General features: G+C 42.4%; 1 protein-coding gene across 1 annotated transcript in view; it reads right to left on the bottom strand.

Moving 5' to 3' along the window:
- Positions 1-3444: 3444 nt before the first annotated feature.
- The window catches only part of LOC127230664 (serine/threonine-protein kinase TNNI3K), an 80627-nt gene continuing 60246 nt past the window's right edge, over positions 3445-23825 (bottom strand). The window contains exons 6-10 of the mRNA XM_051195962.1: positions 23624-23676; positions 23262-23314; positions 18932-19064; positions 4166-4275; positions 3445-3450 (exon numbers count right to left, since the gene is read on the bottom strand). Of these exons, the coding sequence (XP_051051919.1) occupies positions 3445-3450; positions 4166-4275; positions 18932-19064; positions 23262-23314; positions 23624-23676 (355 nt within the window). The remainder of the gene's footprint in view (positions 3451-4165; positions 4276-18931; positions 19065-23261; positions 23315-23623; positions 23677-23825) is intronic.

The following is a 23825-nucleotide window of genomic DNA, read 5'->3' on the forward strand; positions in this document are numbered from 1 at the left end:
CAACTTTGCTTTCTATACCGATGATTATATATTCATGTGTGCCTGATCTGTTTTCCTAATTAGGTGTAATGAAAATTCAGCCATGTTTGTTAATTATACTGCATAGTGGTAAATTTTACCCATTTGCAATTTCCTTGTCAATAATTTTCTCAGATCTTAAGTAGGAGTCTTTAAAAACTTGCTATTGCTCTAAGAGAAAACTATGGAGGACTTCCAAGTCAACTGCAAATTTGAAAGATCCTGTAAGCCCAGAAGAGGGCGAGCTCAGCCTCCTTCCTTTCAGAAGGGCAAACAGGTTTCAAAAGCAACACAATGGCTCAAGAACAAAAGGAATTTTAACGAGCCTTATTGCCAATTGTTATTAATATAAGGCTTTGAAAACCAAATAACCCATTAACATGAGTCTTTGGAGGCTTGATCTCTCCAGATGAGCTCGCCACTGCTGTTTGCTGAGAGCAGCCCTCCTTGCACACAGGAACCAGGCGTGCTTATAAATAGTGAACTTAAAAACAATGGCAAATACACCTTGTACATGGAAAGTCATATTTACCTGAAAACTACAGGGCTAGTTAGGCAATTTATATCGTTACCCAGTAAGGTGTTCAACCTATGCATTCACAGAGCAGAAGACTACATACTTCACATTGCCTAGTGGGGAGGGAGAAGATTAAGCAGAAGCAAGTGTTCTCTTTCCTATCTTTGTATGCATCCCAGCTCCTATGTCCTCTTAGCTATATTTGATATTTATAATAAGCTTAACAGATTGCTCGGACATTGCAAACACTGTTTGGTGCCCTACTTCTATTTTCTGTGTGTCCCTGACAGCAAATGATGAACTGTTCTCATTTTGAAAATCCTTCGCCCCCTTCCTCTGTCTTACGGAGAGTCAGACATCTCTGGCTCAGTTTTCATCCTGTGCATTTTCATTTGGCTTCTCTACCTGGGCTTCACTCCCATCGCACCCTCCTGTCTCTCCTGAAATCACTTCACTGTGGGAAAGCACCTCTGCGGTGAGGAGAGTATCTGCCTTCCTATACGGTGGGCTTCCTCGGTTCTGACTGACAGATGGGGTGATGGTTTTGCTTTTCTTTCATTTTCCAAATGTTAGCTTTGTTCTCTCTCCTTGTTGCCACCAGTATGCCAGCTGTGTAGGGGCTGAGCCTCCTCTTCCTCACTGGCTGCCTCTCAGAAGGCAGCAGAGTTGTCCCCTGTACACACAGGACCTCTCTTCCTTAGAGTTCTTCCTTTGCAATAGATCTCAGGCTTAGGTTGGTCCTCTGAGTCCCCATGGCAACCGTACAAATGCCTGTTATAATCAACTAGATCACAGAGCCAGCAGCCCCTGAGCTGTTCTGACCTCAGAATGTTTCTACAGTTCTCATGCTTTAGTTTTGTCTCTACCGGGCATGTATGTGCTGCCAGGGTGCAAATTCAGGTTTCATCCCAGGGAAGCTCTCTCTGCAGGTAGAGGATGAGGCCCACACCAGGTAGAGTGAGGAGTACACAGTCAAAGATGACTCGAAAATTATTTCATGATCAGTGTTACAAGCAAAGATTTCAGTAAACGATGAGAAATCCCTTATACCTAACAAATATATTGCTAAGAGTCATTTATGTTATGTAAGTTTTTCTTTTACCACTCTAGAGACAAAGTTAAAATTGTCTACAATGCCATGCATAAAATCGTATTGTAGTTTCTGAGACTTTTCAATGTCTGATATTATCTATAAAGTCAGCCTGGTGTACATAGTAAGTTCCAGGACACCCATTATTATACAGACCCTGCCTTTAAAAACAGAACAACAACAACAACAACAAAAAACCAACATACTTCCTTGTTTTATGTTACTGCCTGGAAATGCCTTAGTCTATCTAGACACTTAAGCCAGTAAGTACTGCATGCAGTCTTTGGGGTGTTGGGGCTTTGAACTGTTTTACTAGTTTTGAGAGTGTCTGGGGTGATGTGGAAGAAGTTTCAGAGGGGCAGGGGGAGTGGAAATGATGTGGATTCAGTACACATGTGTGAAATTCTCAGAAATGAGTGTGAAAATGATGAAATGGACAGGGAAACTTGGTATTAGTCTTTCACATCCAAGTATCTTTTATCAAATGGTACCTGGCCTAGGGGGTTATCCTGTAGTGGCTTCAGTGTTGTCAAAACTAGCACACACTTCACTTCTTTACTCACAGTACATTTGCCCATTTTCTCTTTGCTTGAGTGATTTTATTCCCCCACCAGTTCCTTATTCAGTGAGTGCTTGCCTTTGGATTTTAATCTCTTCCAAAGTGTCACTTCTGGAAATACTTTCATGACCCACACTATCTCTCTGTCCGCCAACTTTCTGTAGTTGATTTGGCATGCATTTTCATGAAGTCTTGTCTTCCCCTCAGCACCATGGACAGCCTCCCCCTATTGACTCCCTAGCCCACTCACAGGCCAAAGTGAAGTAGGAGCTGGATAAATTACTTGCTAAAGGAAATAAAAAATTAGACTCTTGGCCCCTGATTCCCATCACCTTGCCACTCACCCTATGATGATAAGTTAATGACATTTCTGGACACTGTAAAGACAACGGAAAGGCCAGGATATCCTAGTCATGAGGTAGATGCCAAGGTCAAGGTAGGACTTAGTTGAGTGAAAGCCCAATATTACTAGAAACTTGGTGTATCTTTCTTCCTGAACCTACAGACTGTATCCTGTGCTGATAAAATTCACTCCTCAGTAACACAACTTTCACACTAAAACAATCCCCCCTCACATACACAAAGCAAATAGATCACATTATTGATATTTCATATGAAAACTTGGCACAACTCTCTTCCTACAGAAGGAAGGGAACTTTGGATAAGGGATTCTGCACATTCATCTCCAGATAATGCTCTCAAGGTTCACACTGCAAGACCAGGAAATGTCTCCTCAAACTATTTTAAGTCATGCAATCTTCAATATAAAACTTCCCAGACATCCAGACCTAGACACTGAATAGGATGTACCAGCAAGAAGCATTTGTTTGTTTATTCCCCAGATTATATGTTTTTGAGCATTTATAATGTGTGGTTATGAGTGCTGGGGTTATGATAATGAACAAAACAAAGCTGAACAAACAAAACAAACTCTGCTCTCATGGTGTCAATCCTTCCAGTCATGAGATGATTCTAAATTCAATACAACACACACCAGATTGAATGGCAGAAGGAAACCATATCCTGTGAGAACTTTCACTTTTCTTCTAAAAGCTTCTATGGACACATGGGTTGGGTTGGGCAATGACTTGATTTGGGTGTTGCCTTAAAAAAAAGAAAAGAAAGAAGAGGGCAAATCATACCTTTTCTTTCAGATGTCTACAGTGGGGCTCTTACTCTATCTGTCCTTTGGGTGTACATTCTGAAATATCAATAGCCTCACTTTGCTTTCTGGGGGAGAGTTTTAGGGAGAATGGAGAATCAAGGCTGTTGAAGAAAAGATAAGAACAATGTGAACCATGTCCTGAACAGTGGGATTCTTCCGGCATTTACATATGAGAAGCTCTGCCCCCCTCTCAGGGAGACCTATGATGTCCTGACCAGGTTTGAGCACAAGAGAGGAAAACAACAGTAGAGAGATCTGTAGGCACTATTGTTCCCTGTGCAAGAGAGAGAGTGCAGAGTCACCCTGCCCTCTGAGGATATAACAATTGCTACTGTATTCAGGCAGCTGTTGAAGACCTCATTCCCTGGGGTCTGCTGCAGGCTTGCTTCATCACCCGAAAAGCCAGCTCCAGTCCATCTTGTGCCAAAGTGTTTTCTCCAGAAAAGCACTAGGTGTGGCTCATGCTAATCAAATTGCAGCTGACAGAGCTGTGTGTCATCTCTCAAACCCAGGAAGTTGTTTCTCTAGAAAAGGATTCACTGCAGCTAAAGCCAATGAAACTGATAAGCCTGCATTTCACCTCTCAAACACAGATCTCTCTTTTCCTTATCTGCTGTGAGTAACATCTCAAAACCAGACTGTATCAAGGAAAAAATCCCAACTGTTCCAGCTTCCTGGGGTCATTAGAGACACAGGAAGCCAGCCAGTCTTCCCACCATGTTGTTCTGACACACACTCGGAATGGGTGTTGGAACCATAGACTGTGATGGGCATTGAAACATCAAAAGTTTTATAAAAGTAAACAAAGTCACTCACTTCAGGACATGCATTCCAGCCCCGCATCAGCAGTGATGAGATGGGCTTGGGGATGGAGTAGCCAATGGGAGGTCGGATGTGGTGGTATGCCATGTCTGCTGCTGCAGCCGCTGCAAAACAAGGTTGGAAGTTCACTGATTTATTCCAGAGACAAGACTCATCCAAAGGCAACGTGCATGGGATTTGACAGGACCTTTAAGCTCACTTTCTCCCTGACCTATGAAGAAGAGAAGGTAACTTATACTAAGTTTATCTTTATTATTTCCCATCCATTTGATAGTTGGGTTCACATAGTGTGCAGAGGGAATTCTTGGAGGAGCAAGGGAGAGCCCTTCAGGATGCCTTAAGTATACAGATGCACACAACATTATAGGATAGAAACTGGAGCCCAGTATCGTGGATAAATAAGAATCTGGGAAAATGGATAGGCTGATGGATGTTTATTTGGGGAGAAATCACTTACACCAGAAACAGATGAGTGCTAGCATGTTCCTGTCCCAAGGATGCCTTCAGATGCTCTCTGTCTCTGACTAGGAAAGCAAGAGAGAACACGGGGGTCTTGGACCCCAGACCTAGTTCCCCCAAGTCACACCTGCACCTGTCCCCATGCCCCAATGGGCATGGTCAGTTCAACAGGTGTGGGTGGGGTGGATATCTTACTACAGCCCAGATGAGACAAAACTTCATAGTGTCAGGTCTGCAAGATGGCTCAGTGGCTAAAGGTGATTGCCACCAGTCCTGACAATCCGAGCTTGATTCCTGAGACAAATGGGGTGGAAAGAGAGAACTGCCTCTTGCAAGCTGTCCTCTGACCTCCATGTGTACTTCATCACATGCTCATAGGCACATTTACTTACATAAACAAGTAAGTGTAGTAACAGTTTTCAAGACTTCATGATGTCATAAATGCAAGGTTAATGCACTATGATATGCACCACAATGCGTGGATTACACTGGTCTTCATAAAACTGGAGACATCTGTTTTGACATACGTATGTGTGTGTATGTGTTGTGTGTTTAATTTTTGTTGTTTTGTTTTTCAAGATAGGGTTTCTTTTCATAGCCCTGGCTGTCCTGGAACTCACTCTGTACAGTTATTTAACACAGGTAATAATGTCCGAGTGTGGAACAAGTTTGTAACTCTTACCCTTTACATAGTAGTTCATAGTTGGTATGATCTTTTATTCCAGAGTCCATCCTATTTTCAACACACACAATAATGAAACTGATAACACAAGGTGCTCTGTTTGAGGCTTAAAAGTGTTCTGTTCCAGAGGGAGGAGAGACTTCCTAGTTGATCTACACCCTGGCTTTATGGTAATGTAGCATTGGCTTGTATCTTACTGGTTTTGAGACATAATTCCCAACAATGACATCTACACTAAAGTCTACAAACCACTGAATTCTGTTTATTCATCTAACTCCAGTAGATCCAGTGAAGTTACACTCAAAGTAACATAAATCAATTGCTTTTTGGATTGTTCTGAACCAAGACCTAATTTTACCAATTATAAAATGAATATTCTTAGTAGAAATTGAAGTTAATAGAATTACAAAATATAAAATATATAAAATGTTATTATTTAGGGGAAACTATTCTAATCATATAATGAGTTAAATTGACTGAAGTAACTTCACACCAAAATTTTTAAATTTTTCTTTTCATTTTAGCTTCTGATATCAATTACAGAGAGCAATTGTCTGATTTTTTGCTGTGAGTCTAGAAAATCAATTACAGGTGAATCATCTTTGTCAAAATATTTGTTAAAATATTTTGAGATTTTCACCTCTTTTCCATCTGTGATTGAGCCTATGTTGACATATGATTATGTAGTTCCTTTTTTGTAAATTAAAACATTAAGCAATTAAGCATTTTCCATGTTATTAAAACTATGTGTTAACATATTTTAATGACTGCGTTTACTGTGATTTACTTAATTACTTCTCAATTTTAGGTTATTTGAAATTATTCAAAGAATATTTCTAATGGGAATTTCTGTATATTATAGACTAGACATTTATGGTATATTAAGGGGTGAAAATAACGTGTCAAATGACATGAATACATTTGAGACTAGCTCATATTAAAGGAAGATACTTTCTAAATAGTTGTATTAACTCATGGTCTCACCAGTGAGTGTAAATATTGTTATCACCACCACTGTACCAGGGAAAAGTCTTTTCGCCAGGCAGCTGCATGGCTCCTTGTTAAGACTATTTCTCGGTTATCCCAGCATCTTTCTTGGCTCACGAGGTAGGGTCCTGCTATCCTTTGTTGGCTATTCTGGGCCATGTTTCCGTTCCTCCAAGGATCAGATAATTCGCGGCCACGAAATCAACAGATTCTTACTTCACTCTAATTCTATGGCTGCAACCTGTTCCCTGATGACTGTGTAATGCTGACCCAGCTCCAGCACCTGCACAGAGATCAGTCCAGTGTGCATGAGCAGGTGTCTTGGTGGGTGGAGAGGGACCATCCTCAGAACATGTTAAACTGATGCCTGTCCCCTGTGCCTCCTTTAGAAGTTCTTTCTTACTCTGAGGTCAAACAGGAGAATAATTCATTTGTTTCTTGCCCGTGCATCTGAAAATTCCATTTTGATGTGTGGTTCTTGACTCTTCACATTTGAAAGAGATTCTGCAAGCTTTTGGAGTCCCCTCTGCTCTACTCTTGGTCGAGGGGTACTCACTGTCATCTCCACTTGAATATCGGCTTTGTTACTCCACAGGTGTGCTGGAACCTCAAGTTGCCACTTTCAGATGGTTGGCCAGGCTGTTCTGACAGCTGGGAAATCTGGTGCTCAGATCCAGGAAGATGACTATCAGCCCATTCATCAAGTATGTGTTTTATTGTTACAGCACAAAGTAGGTTAAATGATTTATGAAAATGTTGGTTTCTGCTTTCAAAAACAGAATATTACCATCTAAAGAGACCAAGTCCAAATTTAAGAACCAAACAACAATTAATAGTGCCATAATTTTTAAAGTTCTATCTTGAGTAAATGAATTTATTGAACTATAATTAGCTTTCACTGTAAGGAACTGCCTCCCAGACCTCTCTGCAGTGATGGGATGTCCTTCTGTAGTGTATAGTGTGTAAGCACTAGACTGTTGGGTACTTATAATGTGGAAATGTGGCTCAGAAACTGAAATTTTTAATTTGGAGTTTCAATTAATACAGTTTTTAAATAGCCATGCTCAGTGGTTTCTATATTGAACAGCAATGTTCTAGAATATTGTTTTTCTGACTCACACTATCTTGAGTAATGAGATTTAAACATAATATGATAGGTCAGCCCTTAGAGTCTCTTCTACCAAAGAGCCAATTAAAGGCCTCAAATTGTTTTATGTCTATTAAGACCTGCTCAAGATAGAGAAGACCCGGATGTAGTGCATCAGTGTCATCTCTGAAATCAAGTCATATGCAAACAATGACAACTCTCTTGTACAATTCCTTTATCAAAAAGGACTTATGGGCTCTGTTAAGAGCATTCAGCTGGTAAAGTTCTTGCCACACAAGCCTGGTGATGAGTTCAAATGCCAGAACCCACAATGGAAAGACAAAACTGACTCCAGGAAGTCCTCTGTCTTCTTCCCCTCTGTGGAACCTGTTGTTTTGGATGTTGGCAGTGATGCTCTCTGTCTTGGCTTCTTCCCAAACACTCCCACAGCATCTCACACTACAGCGACACCTACTGAATCACATTTGTTGCCTAGTTATGTTTCTGCCTCTGTGACACAATCACAAACTTCTTGAGGTCAGAGACTACATCTCCTCCTGGTGTGTCAGCAGTGTGTAGTGTAGTATCTGGCAAAGAGGAAGCATTAAAAAAGGCATGGAACATAAAGAGATGTGATGAGTCACATTGCCACCAGAAGTGTATAGTTCAGCTTTGCTGGACTCCTCGAGCAGAAGAAAGCCCAATGCCTAGCATCCAGAGTCATTGTGGGATGGGTATTCTGTCCCAGTGGGCTATTAAATCACAACACAGTCAAGTGAATTGTTGAGACCTGTGGCAAGGTCATCCAGTAATCTTTTCTCCAAAGCCTTTGGTGAAGGCTTCTGCAAACACGTGAAGAAATGCCCTTCATGGGGACCAGAGGCTAGACTCTGAGGCTGGCTTTGTTCTAAATGCCCCGGGAGGGCCAATTAAGCAGTTTGTCTCAGCAAGTAATAATTTAGCTAAGCATGAGTTTCAGCGGGAAGAGCCAGTTTGATGATGACAATTATGGGACCAGGGCCTTGACTGTGCCCTCACTACAATGTGACATCAACGCTTGTCCTAACAGAACCAAAAGCACAGGTTTTAGTCCTTGCTGACACATATCCAAAACGCACAGCACCATGCTGGCTGCCGATAAGTGTTAACAGCCACTGTTATTGATAACAACAAATCTAAGAGTTCAAGCAATCCTTTGTAATTGGAACCTAGAAGGCGGGATGTTAAAACACCACCGATCTCTTACTACTTTATTTAGATCAAGGCTTCCAACTGTCTTCTCTACATCAGTTCCAGCCTATGATGCAGCGCGGCCCTGTGGCAAGAGTGGCTCCACAGCTTTCCACAACAAAATGAATCATCTAGTCCTTATTTATGATCAATTATGTACTGGATTCTGAACTCCTGAAGTAACCCCTCACTGTCTTATTTTGTAAAATTAAAAAAAAAAAAATTCCTGTGGTAAGGAGAATAGCAGGTCTCTGGGGAAGGAGCTCTTATGTGAACACAGTGGACCTGAGTTCAGATCCCCAGTGCCACGTAAAAGCTATGCATAGTCACACACGCTTGCAATTCCAGGGTGGGGTGTGGCAGGGATGAGCAGATCTCAGGGATTTGCCTGTCACCTGATTTGCTCAAGATGGCGAGCTTCAGCTGCAGTGAGAGACTCTGTATCAAAACAAGATGGAGAATGCTCAAGGAAGACATGTATGCACACACACACACACACACAAACACACACACACTCACCATGCAACATATACACCCACCACATACCACGCACACATCACACACATACATGTACATACACATGCCACACAGATACCATATATATATATACACATCATATGCCACACACCCCCTCATACACACATGCATGCCACACACATACCAAATACACAAACATACACATGCTGGCATATATGACACACATATACACAGACACAAACACATCACACATACCACACACAGATCATATAGACACACATCATAATCACCCAACAAATCATATACATACATGCATCTCACACACACACACACACACCATATATATACACACACCATATACACAAGCATGCACATACCACACATACACATGCAAGCATACCACATATAAACACACACATACATGCACACACATGCATGCATATACCACAAACACACCACACACACACAAACACACACACGCATGCATCTACACACCACTCACACATCACACACACAGACATACACATACACATACACATACACATACAGCAGAGTATAGGAAAATATAAAAATAAGTATCTGTCAGTATTGAGAAAGATATAGTTTATAGAACATTTTTAATTTTTGATTGTGTGAATATGTTCTTCAAAGTGCTGCTGATTGCATGCCATAGTTTTTAATAGATCAGATTATACTCTCAATACAACAGTGTTCTGCAATCCCAGGAAGAGCTAAGACACAGTCTTTGTTAAAGTTGCACTTATCAGCAACATTTGGCTAGAGTGGGCAGGACTGGAGGGGCCATGAGATTGCAATACTGGAGGGGCTGTCTTAGTTTGGGTTTCTATTGCTGTGAAGAGACACAGTGACAATGCCAACTCTGATAAAGGCAAACATTTATTTGGAACTTGCTTACAATGTAGAGGCTTAGTCCATTATTGTCATGGTGGGAAACATGGCAGCCTACAGGCACACATGGTGCTGGAGAGGTAGATAAGTGTTCTACAGTTTGCTCTGCAGGCAGAAGAAGGATACTGTGTGACACATTGGGCATAACTTGAGCATAGCAGACCTCAAAGCCCACCACCACAGTGACACACTTCCTCCAACAAGGCCATAGCTGCTCCAAGCTGCTGCCATGCCTTCTAATAGTTCTACTCCCTATGGGTCAAGTACTCAAATGCATGGGTCTATGCTGCCATTCCTATTCAAACCACAACAGGCACAAAGCATGCCTTAATTTCTAAAGACACATCCTGTTGTCATGACAAACCACCAGGAATAGATTAAGCAGCCTCACTGCCTGTCCTTGGTGCAATCTCCATCATACAAGGAAGCAGCCCAGCATTGGCATCGGCAACCACCATGCAAACACCAGCATCTACTGCGTCAGTGAGATTCTTCCTGGGATGCAAGCAATGGTCAGCTGGCTTGCTTTCTTTCAGTGATAAACTGATAAGGATTAGCATGACAAACTGGAGTTATCCCACTGGATTTCCTCTACTACTTGTTCATATGATCAGTGTGTTTGTCTAATCTGAGAGTATTGTATTTGGGAGGATCCAGGTCGTGTAGGGAGGTGGACACAATTAACCACTATTTAAAGAGGAGTGGAGAACTCAGTGACTATACATATACAGCCTGTGGCATAAAGCTTGTCTGTAAATTTGCTGTCGTTCATATTTTTAAAGGTTATGTGTAAGACAACCCCACTCCCACCGGCCCACAGGCCCACAGGCCTGTGTTTGGTTCTGGGATTTCCAGTTCATGGCTCTGAATTAAATTTTCACTATGAAGTCTCTCCCCAAACTTGGCTACAGTGTATTGTCAGACATTCTCCATTGCCTGATGCCTCCCAGACTTAGCAAGAGCTCAGCATTAAGGAAACCAGGGCAAAGTAACTTTCCTTGTGAACCAACTGGCACCATTCTAGAAAAGAGAAAAAGAAAAACAAAAGAGACTGTACTTTGGACTTAGGCTCAGGATTTCAGGATATGCATGGCTGGGCTGGAGACAAAATAGGATTAGGTAAAGTATGTGTTGTTGGGTAAGTGATCTGGCATCCTTCTTTTGTTGTATGTGATGTGTTAGAAAAGAAGACAAGCCCAGAAACAGAAATCAAATATGGGAAGCAGATGCTGATTTCTTTCTCCAAATCGCACCCAGGGCAGCTCTTACTTGCCAGGTGAACAAGCTCCTTCATCATGCTCAGTTCACTTTCTGCTTGGCTCAACATCTCGGTTATTTTTTCTTTTTCTTTTTTCTAATCATGTCTCTCTCACAGAGTTGTTCTTGTTTAGCAGGCACCTTTGACATTTTACTCCATCCTGTATTCCCACTTCAATCTGTTGGAAAGTTTTTGCTCACATCTTTCAATCTTCTAAACAAACCTTACCATTTCTATCCAAGCTACCACTCCAGTTAGAGTGTTCCAGATTTCTACAGAAAAGCTGGTCTCCTGCTCTGAACTCTAATTCAGCGTTTGCCAAGTAAGAATAAAGAACATTCTAAGTTCTCTTAAAATCCTATGGTGGCTTCCACCGGTGATATGCACAAGAGGTATGGCATTATTAACTTAGCTTGCTGAAGGGATGACAGATAGATCACAAAACACTGTATTTGGTCATGCCATGGTGTTTCCAGATGACGCTACCATTGTGATAAATAGGTATAACAAAGACAACCTGCTCTTAGTTCAGGCAGATGTCATCCAATCTGCTTGGGGCACAAGAGATTGAAAAAGGCAGAAGAGGGCAGGTGAGTAAGTTTTCCCTTCTGAAATAGGGACATCAGGTTCTTGGACACTGGTAGAGAGATCTTTTAGTTCTTCTCAGTGGTTTGGACTTGGATTGAATTCCATACTTCAGAGATGGCAGACAGCAGGACTTTGTAGAATTTCATGTGACCAGAGTTTCATCATAATTTTATCATATCTATTTCTTACCTCTACTATCAATGTATCACCTATTAATCATCTATATTATATCATCTTTAGTCAATCAAACAATAATCTATCATCTATTAGCCTATCTTTAATTATCAGTCATCTATCATTTATCATCTATCTATCTATCTATCTATCTATCATCTATCATTATCTATCTACTTTCTGTCTACCTATGGAGGTCTCCTATTGATTTTATGTCTATAGTGACCCTGACTTACACAAAGGCTTCACATCTGATTTCAATTTTACTTAGATAGTATGCATTTTGTAACCACTGCCTTGTGTCCTCTGCGTCCTCCTTAGGAGTCTTGAAACATTTAGGATATGGAGTGTAGCTGGGGAAAGAGGGAGAACACATTAGGAGTATCTTTAAATGTTAAAGCCTGGCTCCTAGTTCTGGCCCTCCTCTCTGCTCTTGGTTTTCAACCAGGTAAACAAGCTCTGACACTCTTCCTGTCCAGCACTGAGCCACTGTCCATGCCTTTGCTGCTACTGTGTGTGTGTCCTGGATCACTGTCTATATCTTCCTCAGTGTGTACACAAGCCATTGTCCATACTGTTCCCAGTGTGGATGCAGAGAGCCACTTGTCCATGCCTTCCCCAACCTAATAGCCTAAAATCCTCCAAAATCATGAGCTAAAATAAACCTTTCTCTCTAACATGTTTTGGTCAGAATTTCTTTCCTTTCCTTTTCTTTTGTGGCATGAAAGTTATTGGTATTATTTGCTGCTTTCTTTCTTGTCTTACTCTACAAAGCCTGCTTCCTCAGTGTGGGTAGTTTGAAGGCAAGAGAAACACTTGGTTCGTCTTTGTTTCCGAGTGCTAACAAATTCCTGGCCCACAAGGAAGCACACTAAAATAATGACACTAGGAAATGACCAGTGAATGCCAACTACTGTCAGGCACTGTTCCAGCCCTCAACTTGTTGGAGGCTTTAAGACTTGTATCCACAGGGATTAGTTTACACTCTTGCAGCATCAGCTGAGGAAGGCTTTTTTTTAAAAGAAAAATAAACTGGTACCAGCATTAAAAAAATATTTTGCTATCTAAAGAAATAAATGAGCTGTAACCAGTTCATGTAACAGCAGTGAGCAGGCATACCTTTGTTGCCCAACACTCAGCGAGATCTGGCAGCATCTGGGAGGTGGCTGCCCTTGGGGCCCAAGAGTGTAGTACCCTGGCCATCACACCCTGGTTCCGAGCATGTGTTCATGTCCCATGGTCCTGGAGCATGTTTTCTGACTTGATTCTCCATGTGTTGGAAGTGATGAATTTTCAATCCTTACTAAGACTTGCATTAAAAGCTTGATTTGAACATGTGCTACTGAAAGAGACCCTCCATAATTTTGAGTTTCTTGATGCATACATCTATCACAGCCATAGAGTCAATGCTGATATTGGAGTTCTACTTTTATATTTCCAGGGGGTGAGCATGCTGCATAATACAGGAGGATGAGCCCAGTGTGATTGACAAGGCTGTCCCCTGCTGCATTCAGGATGTGTTGCATCTTGTAATTGGCTGGATGCTTTATACAATTCATTGCCAGGCATATGCTAGATTGCTTACCCACAATGATGATATTAGTGTCTTGCCTCTTGATGCATGGTCACCATCCAACCCTTAGAAGTTCAGCATCTACCATAAATGAATTCTCTTTTTAATAAAGTACTATAAATTTTAATATCTGAAACAGTAAAGTCAAGATGGTCTTAGACAAGACTTCTAACTTTTATATTAAACAATATTTGCCCCTGAAGGGACTAATCATTTCTTGAGGAAGGCCTTTAGCTCCTTCAATTGATCATTTCAGGATTCACAAAGCTTATGCAAGAGAGAAAATTACAAGACGGAGGAGCATCAAACAACAAAGGTAACAATCATGGAGACATGGGGGACAGAAAAGTACACTTACGAGGAGAGAGAGTTAGATAACATTGTGGGGAAGAACTTTTTGTTAGGTTAGGAAAGACCTAACAACACACAACATCCACATGAACGAAGGGGGGGGGGGACAGTGATTCAGAAAAGAAACCGACACATCCCAGGCACATGGGAAAGGGAAGGCAGAGGGCAAGTGATGGCCAGTGATCACAGGGTAAGTACAGGAGGAGGGAGACTTGCTGCATAAAGCAGGAGCATAGAAGTTTCTGGATGGTTTCATGTATCTATTTCATTCCTGATTAACATGTATTAATTGAGCACACTAATGAAGCATGATTGGAAACATGCGCGTGTCAGACCATGCACCAACTGAACTAGGGTAGGTAGCACTTTGCTCTCTTTACTTTTCTCCATTCTTAGAGGCTTCAAGGATCTCTCTTTTATGTCTTCATAAAATATGTAATAGCTTATCGTGAATTATAGTCTCTTGGTGTGCTTTGGAAAACCACAACTTTTTCCTTCTGTTTCCATACTCATCACCTAACTTGCTCTTCTCCCTCCTTACTGCCCTTCCTAAATCCGTCTTATTTCACAGGACAGGATGCCACCCAGTTCCATCCATTTTGCTGAGATGACAGGATTTCATTCTTCTTTATCACTGAGTAATATTTCCACTCTGTCTGTGGGGTAATCACATTCCCTTTATCCATTTATCTGCCCACTGGCTCTAGCTCCATAGCTTAGCACTGTGAGTGCTGCTGCCATAACACAGAGATGCCAGTGTTTCTTTAGCATGCTAATTTCACATTCTCTTAGATACATGCCCCCCCCATGCAGGCAACACAGAATAATATGGTGGCTCTATTTTTAGTTTATCAAAGCACTTCCATGATGGCTGTAATAATTTATATTCCTATGAAGAGGTATTTAAGCTGCCTCTCCTCTAGATCTCCAACAATATTTGCTACCTTTTAAATTTTTGGTAAAGCCATTCTAACCACAATCGGGTTATCCTCTTTATAGTGTTTTCCTGATGGATTCCCAGGATGCTGGGAATATTTTTTTCCATGTATTTGTTGGACATTTGCGGAGATGGTTTTATGAATGTTGTTATTGTGGGAACACAGGATAGATATCAGGGATTTCAAATGAGGGATATCATTTAATTAAATAAATAAAAAATTAGAATGCTAAAACTACTAATTGGCGAAAAAAAGGATGGCAGTCAAAACTGGTGACAAGGATGTTTCTATGATCTGTCCTAGGTGGGTAACTCAGTGACAGTGCACTTGCCATGCATGATGAAGAACTATGATTAGTCCCACTAATGGAAACCAACCAACAAGCAAGCAACCACCAACCAACCACCAACCAACCACCAAAATAAACAAGCAACAATCAACCAAGCAACCAAGGAACCATCAGCCAACCTCCAACCACCAACCAAACAACTAACTAGCCAATAACCAACCAAATGACAACAACAATAACAACAAAACAAACAAGCACCAACCAACCAATACTGTGCAGTACTGTGCACGTAAAACTAAGGAATCCACTATGTAGAGGAGATGGGGATAAGTGGTTGCATTTCAGAGATGTTTGGAAAAATTTACTAAAAATAACAAAGCAATTGCAAAAAGAAAGTAAGAGGAAAAGAAGGATGGGGAGAAGAAGAGAAGCAAGGAGAAAGGATGGATGGGGGAGCTCTCACAAGTGTCCACCTCTAGACCAAGAGATGCGGGCAATCAATGAATGAAAAGAGAAGGAGAATGCATTTTTCCAGGTCTGAGCCTCTTGATATGAACACAGGTTCATATGAGCAACTAAATGGACTCAATAGGTTGTATGCACACACACACACAACCATACACACACACCCATACACACACACACCCATACACACACACCCATACACACAACACACCCATACACACACACACACACACACACACACACGTGTATTATTTATATGAAGTAGGAATTAAGAAGAAAGAGTCATGTATTTGATAGGGAATGGGGGACACAGGAGTCATTGAAAGGGAAGATGAGGGGGTGGGAATTATGCAATACAATACTCATGTATGAAGTTTTCAAATAATTAAATTAAAAAGTAACAAAATGCCATGCAAAAGTAAAAAAGCTTCATAGTGAAATCTAAAACTTATCTAATATTCATATAACGTTACAAGTTCATCAAAAGAAAGTAGATATAAACAAAGGGGGAGAACTGTGTTTCCTGAGAATGATGTGATTGAAACATGAACTCATCCTGAACTAGAGTGAATTAAGTCTAAGGACGAAATGCACGGTGCTTCATTTTCCAAGATTTCTTTTACAGAGTGAACAAGCAACTTCTAAAATTTATACTGAAAATAAAAATAGCACACATAGGTAAAGCAATTCTTACAAAGAAGGACAAAGTTAAAGAGTAATGTTGACAGGGTGGCAGCTATTAAGAGAGAGTGGCAGCGATATATGTGTGGACTAAGGTCAGTTTTGATGTGGATTTTATAAAGTACCAGAAATTCGCATGCATCTTTTTGACTGATTCTTGACAAAGTGCTATAATAATTTATTGAAAAAAATGTAGTTTACTTCAACAAATCATACTGAAACAACTAAATGTTGATATTAAACACACACACACACACACACACACACACAACTGAACAAAAGATAGCTAATTCACCCCATCTATGTAGAGCATAGAAAATACAAAGCAGACTTCATCGCTATGAAACCTGAGCCTGTCAGGTCTTCATATAACATGTAATAGGAAAACAAGGTATCTGTGAATATTTTAGACAAGACATTAAAATTGTATAGAAGTTTGATAAGAGGGATTTCATAAGTGAAGAATCTTTGGTCTTTGAAGGCGCAGCTGAGCAGATTGCTAATCAATGTCATTGCATCCTCACTGTAGATTCATCCAGAGCCAAAACACTCTTACAACTGAACACTAAGACAATAAGAAAACACTTTAGGAAATAAATAGCCGGATATGCGTATCAGTCTGTTATCAATAGCAGTCATCATAGGGTATACCCACGCTTGAATGGTCAAAAAGCTTTGTATTTCAACATACATTGTCAGATACTGCTGAAGAATTCCAGTGGTATACAGAACAGGGAAACATTTATCGTTTGAATGAATATGTAAGAAAAATAAAAATAAGTACACAGTCTCCTGAATAGTTTTGGTAATCCTCACCACCACAACCCTAAACTAGAGTAGCTCAAAATGTCACCAGCTGGACTCTGCAGTCAAATTTATTACACAGGACTGAGAAAGAATGGGTTACAGATCAACAGGGCAATGATTCCCTTTCTGAGATGATCTGGGGAAAGTAACCTGTAGACACAGAAACAAGGGCACTGCTTCAAGGAACTGCACAGAACATTCTGGAGTGCCGGGAGGTGCTGACTTGGGAAGGCTGTGGTTATACAACTACACATATTTACTAAAACTCACTGACAACCTAAAAAGATAGTTTTTGGTTCTTTGTTAGGTCTCAGTAAATTTGACTCAGGATATAATGACAACAAGTTAAATGAAATATTGTAGCTTGAACCTGACAGGTGATGGAGGATGGCAAATGGTAGATAATTTCTAAATAGAAATTAGCAGTATCAGATGAATGGATTGACACACAGAATTAGGAAAAGGCAGCTGTGTCTCTCTATTAACAAAGCACATCGCCTGCACCTGCAATTAGAATCCAATTGTCAAATCCCCAAATGTCTTTACAGTATTCACCATCAGGTAACAAGACAGCCAGAAAACGTAACAACATTCTCCAAAGGGTATTGCTGGTCCAGTTCACAAGAAAACTGACTTCCTTAGCGTAACAGGGGGTGGTTACATCATTGGTTGACTCATCATGGAAAACACTGGAACACCCTGGTACTAAACACTATTGAAAAGGGTTCACAGCCTGGGCATTCCCTCTGTAGATCACCACTGATAGGTATGATGGTCTTGGTTTAGCTTTTTAACAAACTTTGATTTTCTCTGTGGTATATTGTTACAGGGTGATCATCACAGCAACAGGAAATGTAGTTCACTGAAGATTTACGTCAAATTTTATTTCATAATCGGGAACACAGGGTCTTTACATAGCTTCAGGAGAAGACAGTAGAACATTGTAAACAATAAGGTATGCAAATGAAGTTGATCTTCGGGCAGGAGAAATGTCTCAGCTGTGATGTGCCCTTGTCTGAAATCATGAGGCCTGGAGTTCCGATTCCAGTGCCCTGTGACAAGTCCAGCTTCCTTGTGCATACCTGTAATCCCCACTCCTTGGAGGGTAGTAAAGGGAGGGCTGATGGAGCTGGCTTGCCTCCAGCCAGGGGGAGACCCTGCCTCAGGAAATAGGCAGAGCTTGACAGATGGGGACACCCTAGGCTCTCTCTGACTTGTGAGTGTGTACCTGCTCACACATGTTCAGGCAATTGACCTTGAGACCGTTATGTGCCAATCCTGCCTCTGAATAGATGTCTCTTCTCCACATTCTACATGTAAATTGAGTATAATTTATACCATCAGTGATAATTAGACTCACTCAAAAAACTTGATTATTTTTTTTTTAGAACATAGTCACACCTAATACAAAATTATTAGGAAATGTGTTTTCAGTCCTGACAGGTTATTTCTGCACTGACACTACCTCATCCCAAGATACAGACTTAAAAGACACCTTTAAAACCTGAGCTCTAAAGTGAACACATTGATCACTTTATCTGTCTATTTATACTCAGGGCAATTTGCTTGTTTTATTAGAAATAAATAAATCAAAGCTCTAAGTTTGAATAAAGACTCTGTACATCTAGATACCTATGTCTAAATCCAGAGTGAGGCCGTAATATTTTCTGAATGGAATGCTCACCTACAAACAGTGCAAGATCTCTTGCCCCCGCTAGAATAATTATCTTTTTTGGAGGGATGCTGTCCAGACTCTCTGTGAATTGTACTGGGAAACAGAACTGCTCTGGTGGAGCAGATCCTACCTGGCTTGAGGTGCGCGAAGGGAATTTCTCCGGTGAGGAGCTCCCACAGACACAGGGCATAGCTGAAGACATCTGCCTTGATGGTGTAGCGCGTACACTGTGTGAACACCTCGGGAGCCATCCAGCGCAAGTTCTGCATAGACCAAAGACGACCAGAGTCAGCTTCTGAGAATGGACTGGAGAAGGTTCTCCAATGCTCTCAGATGGCACGGGCAGGAAGGGATGGCCCCTCCGCTCTTCACCAATGCAACAAACACTCATGGGCATCAGATTCTCAAAATTCAGAACCATTAGAAGAACATAAAATCTGATCTCTCTAAGATACCTTCAACATTGATGACAAGTAACAGCATCTCAGCGATGGTCGTGCTTTTGTACCTTCTTCTTCCCGATCCCAACCACCGTCTTTGCCCTGGACACCCTGCAGGCTCCAGAATCTGGGGTCATTCCCAGCAGTTCCCTTGCATGACTCACACTGTGGGAGACACCTTCCCTTGCTTCAGTTTCCTGGTTCCAATTAAGTGAGTGACTAAATTACGCCCATTACTGTGTTCCCATGACAGAGGACAGAGTGAGCCATGGAAAAGTCATCCAGCCTGCCCGTGATGGAGATTTCTCCCTGGTAGGATCGAGGATCTGGAATTTCTTATGTCTGCCCTGATGTTAATTTCATAAATTCAGTGTCTGCACTATTCTAGAAAACAAGCTACAAGTTACAAGCACACCTTTAGCCTCGTTAGTGATCATTAGTGATCAGAAATGCAAATAAATAATTTTCATTTTTTTTGAAGTTCAAAAGCCAGAAGACCTTCAGGTTCTGCTTTATGAAGTGAACATTGCACCACTGACTGGGTGGTTTCTCCCAACTCAGAGTTCCAGCTCTGAGGTCTCCCGGGCTCATCTCCTGTCAATGGACTTCCCCAATCACCTTCCTTCGGGCAAGGAAGGGAGTGGTAACCTGTTCATACCCTTGCCAAAGCTCTGTGTGTGGCTGCTTCTGATAACCCTTCTGACTGTTTCTGCATCATGTTGAAACGGTGTAGAATTAACCCCAATGGCTTATCGTTGGCATTGGTACACACGGTTCCTCTGCAGGAGCTTCCCCTGCATTCCGGAGAGCCTCAGCTCACACTGCTGTAACAGTGCATGCTTGAGGTCAGGTTGATGGTCTGCATGCTTGAAGCGGGGAGGCAGAGTACAAAATAATCAAGAAACTTAGATACAGCCTTACAGCCAGCGAGAAATAAAGCAACAGAATAATTTGAGGGGAGTGTTTTCCTTAAAAGCTATGCTGTGAAGCAAAAGCATTCATTTCACTCTCTGAGGGTGAGATTCAGTTTAGTTCTACCCACCAGAACTGGCTCAGTTGGAGGGAATCAGGTGTTTACACAGGAAACTCCTCCATCAGGACTACAAGACCCAAGTACCCAAGACCCACGCAGTCATAGCTTTCAGGGGTCACATTCGTGCATTGCTTATTATTGTTTTTTAATCTAAGGTAAGTTAATTTAGCGCATTCAGGGCTAGAATATGTAGATCAAGCTTCTCTCTGGCCCTCAGGGTTTAGGTGAGATTTGTAGATCTCTTCCCCCAAAAGACACACTCCACCCCTGTCACCCCATTACAACTATGCTCATCCTCCCTCGTATACCCATGCCACTAGCTTTGAACACTCCTAGAGCCCTCTTATTTCAGAGCCACTGGACCTGCCTTCAGTGTCCACCAACCATGAGGGTGGGCTCCTCATGAGTCTCTTATTAAACACCATAGCATTTCACCTATCCGTGGACCTAACACACTCCATGCATATTTTTACTGTGTAGGATTTTCTTTATTTTTATCATAAATTTTTATTTAAATTAACACAATCTTCTTTTACATACCAATCCCAGTTCCCTCTCCCTCCCATCCTAGATGCCATCCTAGAGCCTTCACCCAGTAGCTGACGGAGGCAGAAGCAGACACCCACAGCTAAGCACTGAGCCAAATTCCTGGCACCCAGTTGCAGAGAGGGAGGAGTGATGAGCAAAGGGGTCAGGGCCAGGCTGGGGAAACCCACGGAAACAGCTGACCTGAACAAGGGGAGCTCACGGAGTCCTGTCCGACAGCTGGGGAACTAGCATGGTACTGACCCAGACTGCCTGAATGTGGGTGTTAGTTGGGAGTCCTGGGCAGTCTATGGGTTCTCTGGGCATTTCTCTTGTTAACACTCACTGCCATTTTTGTATGTCCATTTGTTCAATGAACAATAATTGACTTAGTGTTTGTCTGTGTGCAGAGCCAGAGGCTGATGGCACCATTTTGTCTAAATTGGCCTGGCCAGCCAGTGTGCCTCAGGGGTCTTCCTGCCTCCATCCATCCAGCACTGGGGTCTGGCGTGTTACATGAGTGCTGGGGATCTAAACACTGGCCCTCATGCTTGATACATGGAGGCGTCTCTGCAGCCCCCAATTTGGATCATTGCAAACCCACAGGCCTCAGACTGTGCGGGTTGGGATAGTATGTGAAGTCTAAGAGGTCGTGTGTTCAGATGGGAATTGAGTCTGGCGCCCAAGGACTCACTTGTCACTATGTTGATGCTGCAGAGGGGCAGAAGCCTTAAGAAGCAGGGCTGTGTGGAGACACTTAGGGCACCTGGGGTCCTGACAACTAACTGGAAGGCATTGCTGTCATTCCTCTACCCCCTGCACCAGTTCACGCGTGAGCAAGGCTGGACCCTCCCTTTTCTGGCTTCCCCCTTGGCCATGAGAGCGCGGCACACTTGATAACACTGTCATACATTTCTAGGAAATGAGGCAGATAGTGACAGTCCTCACTGGAAGGCAGCATGCTTCCTGGACTTTTGGCCTCCGGAAAATAGGCCGTAAATCTTTATAACATGCCTAAACTTGGGTGTTTCAAGACAGCAATGGAGAACTGCATACCGAGGGTGGAACTGCGAGGCATCAGCACACTTACAGATTCGTGCTGAGACTGCTGTCTTCTTCTCTCCATCCTTCCCTCTCCCCTCTCTCCTCTCACAGGACGTGTTGGTGACGCATTGCTTTTTTCCAGTACAACTTGGCTTCTCACTCATACCTTGCCCCCGTTTATCCTGCTTCTTCTGCCTGCACTCCCTTCCCAGGACACCTCTTGATGAATGCCTGACCACCCTACTGAGCTTTGCCCATGCTCCGTGAAACTCCCAGGCGGCTTTCAATCTGTTTGATCATCCCTGCGCTGGCCCGCTGGCAAATGAACTCATTACAATCCAGAAGCAAACTCATTCTCTTTTTATATTCCTGTCCCTCTGAGCAACTGCTGACACAAGCTAGGACCTCAGTAAATGCTTGTTGAATGGATCTGAGTGCACACAACAGCATGGAGGGAAAAGTTTCGGGGCATTACTGTTATGGTGAGCCCTGTCTGGGGCCCTCACCAGGATGAAAATGCCTCATCTTGTGAGACTCAGGGGTATATGCAGGTATCCAGCATGATGGGGGATGGATGGATGGCTCCTATGCTGCAGGAAGCACCTAGTGGTGGAAAAGAAATTTACAGAGCGGCCCTGGGATCAGAGAGTGAGCCAGGAAGAAAGTTTCCAGGGGAGACTTGAATTGTACTTCCTGGGTACTGCATGCATGATAGGACTGCTTTCCCCAGCAACATCAGCAGAGACCATGGGCAAAGAGGGCTAAACCAGAAGAGGGATGGAGACAGGGACCATCATGGTGCTTTCGGATCTGAGGTGGTGGATCATAAACTGAAAGTAGAAAAGAAACAAAGCCACACACAGAAGCCTTGAGTAATGAGTAAGGGTGGAGCTTACCCCCAGAGGGGTCAGATACCTCAGGGGTCCAGGGAGAAGCAGGCTGCCCGTGTGGAGGAATGAAGCTAAGGTAATGGGGACACACAGGGATGAACTGAGTTGCAGGCAATCTGGGAAGAATTGTCGTTGTGTCACGTTGTAATTTGTGCTTTGCTGGAGCCTTAATGCTCAGCTATAGGACTCGTTACCCAGTGACTGGTGGGGAGAGCCAAGAATCCTGACAGATGCGGCTGAGCCACTGGCCCACCTGTACATGCTCCTCCTCTGTGACATCGGTGACCAGTGCCTGCCAGCGCACCCAGGTTATGTTTGGAAAGTGTCCGCTGAGCTATTCTCTACCACATTTTCCAAGTAGGGGACCCCTCAAATTGTTACTTTGGAGTTGTATGAAAATAAAACCCTAAAAAGTACCCTGCCATCCAGACAACAGCATTTGCTGGCTAAGGCTACTCCTACTTTCCTTCCTCCCACACTGAAGTTACGCATTTTGATTGTTTAACAAGGAAGGAGGAAGCCACAGACCCCTGGCTGTTCTGTCATGTTGTCTTCGTCCAGGGACTGCAGAAATCTTGATTCTAAAGGGGAGAGAAAACAAGTCCATGTCAAAGGAAGTGTTCCGATCCCTAGGATCCCTAGGCCCAAGATCACAGCAAAAATACAAAGATGCAGGACACCTTAGTCCCATTTAAAATTTCATTTCCCTCTTTCCAGCCTTGATAGCAAAGAAGGAAACCTAAGTGCAAATGGCATACATTCAAAGTGCAAGGTCAAACTGAAATTTAAACAGAAATACCAGCGGTGTGAAATCTGTTTCCAGGTTATTAATGTACACTATCAGACATCGGGTATGAATGAAGAAAGGATGCTGTTTCTGGGCATCTTACCTCCAAAATCTGACACCACAGCATGGCCGTCCTCGTAGAGAAGAATGTTGTGACTGGGAAGGAAACGGATTGTGTGTCAGCTTTATTGAGCTTTTTTCCCAGGCCATCATTTTCTTACCACAAAGATGAAATGAACTAACTCTGGTGCTCTTGGTTGTTGTTGATTCAGAAAAGGGATTTACAGTGTGTGTTCATACTCTAG

Source organism: Phodopus roborovskii, unplaced genomic scaffold (assembly GCF_943737965.1).
Source record: "Phodopus roborovskii unplaced genomic scaffold, PHOROB, whole genome shotgun sequence".
NCBI lineage: Eukaryota > Metazoa > Chordata > Mammalia > Rodentia > Cricetidae > Phodopus > Phodopus roborovskii.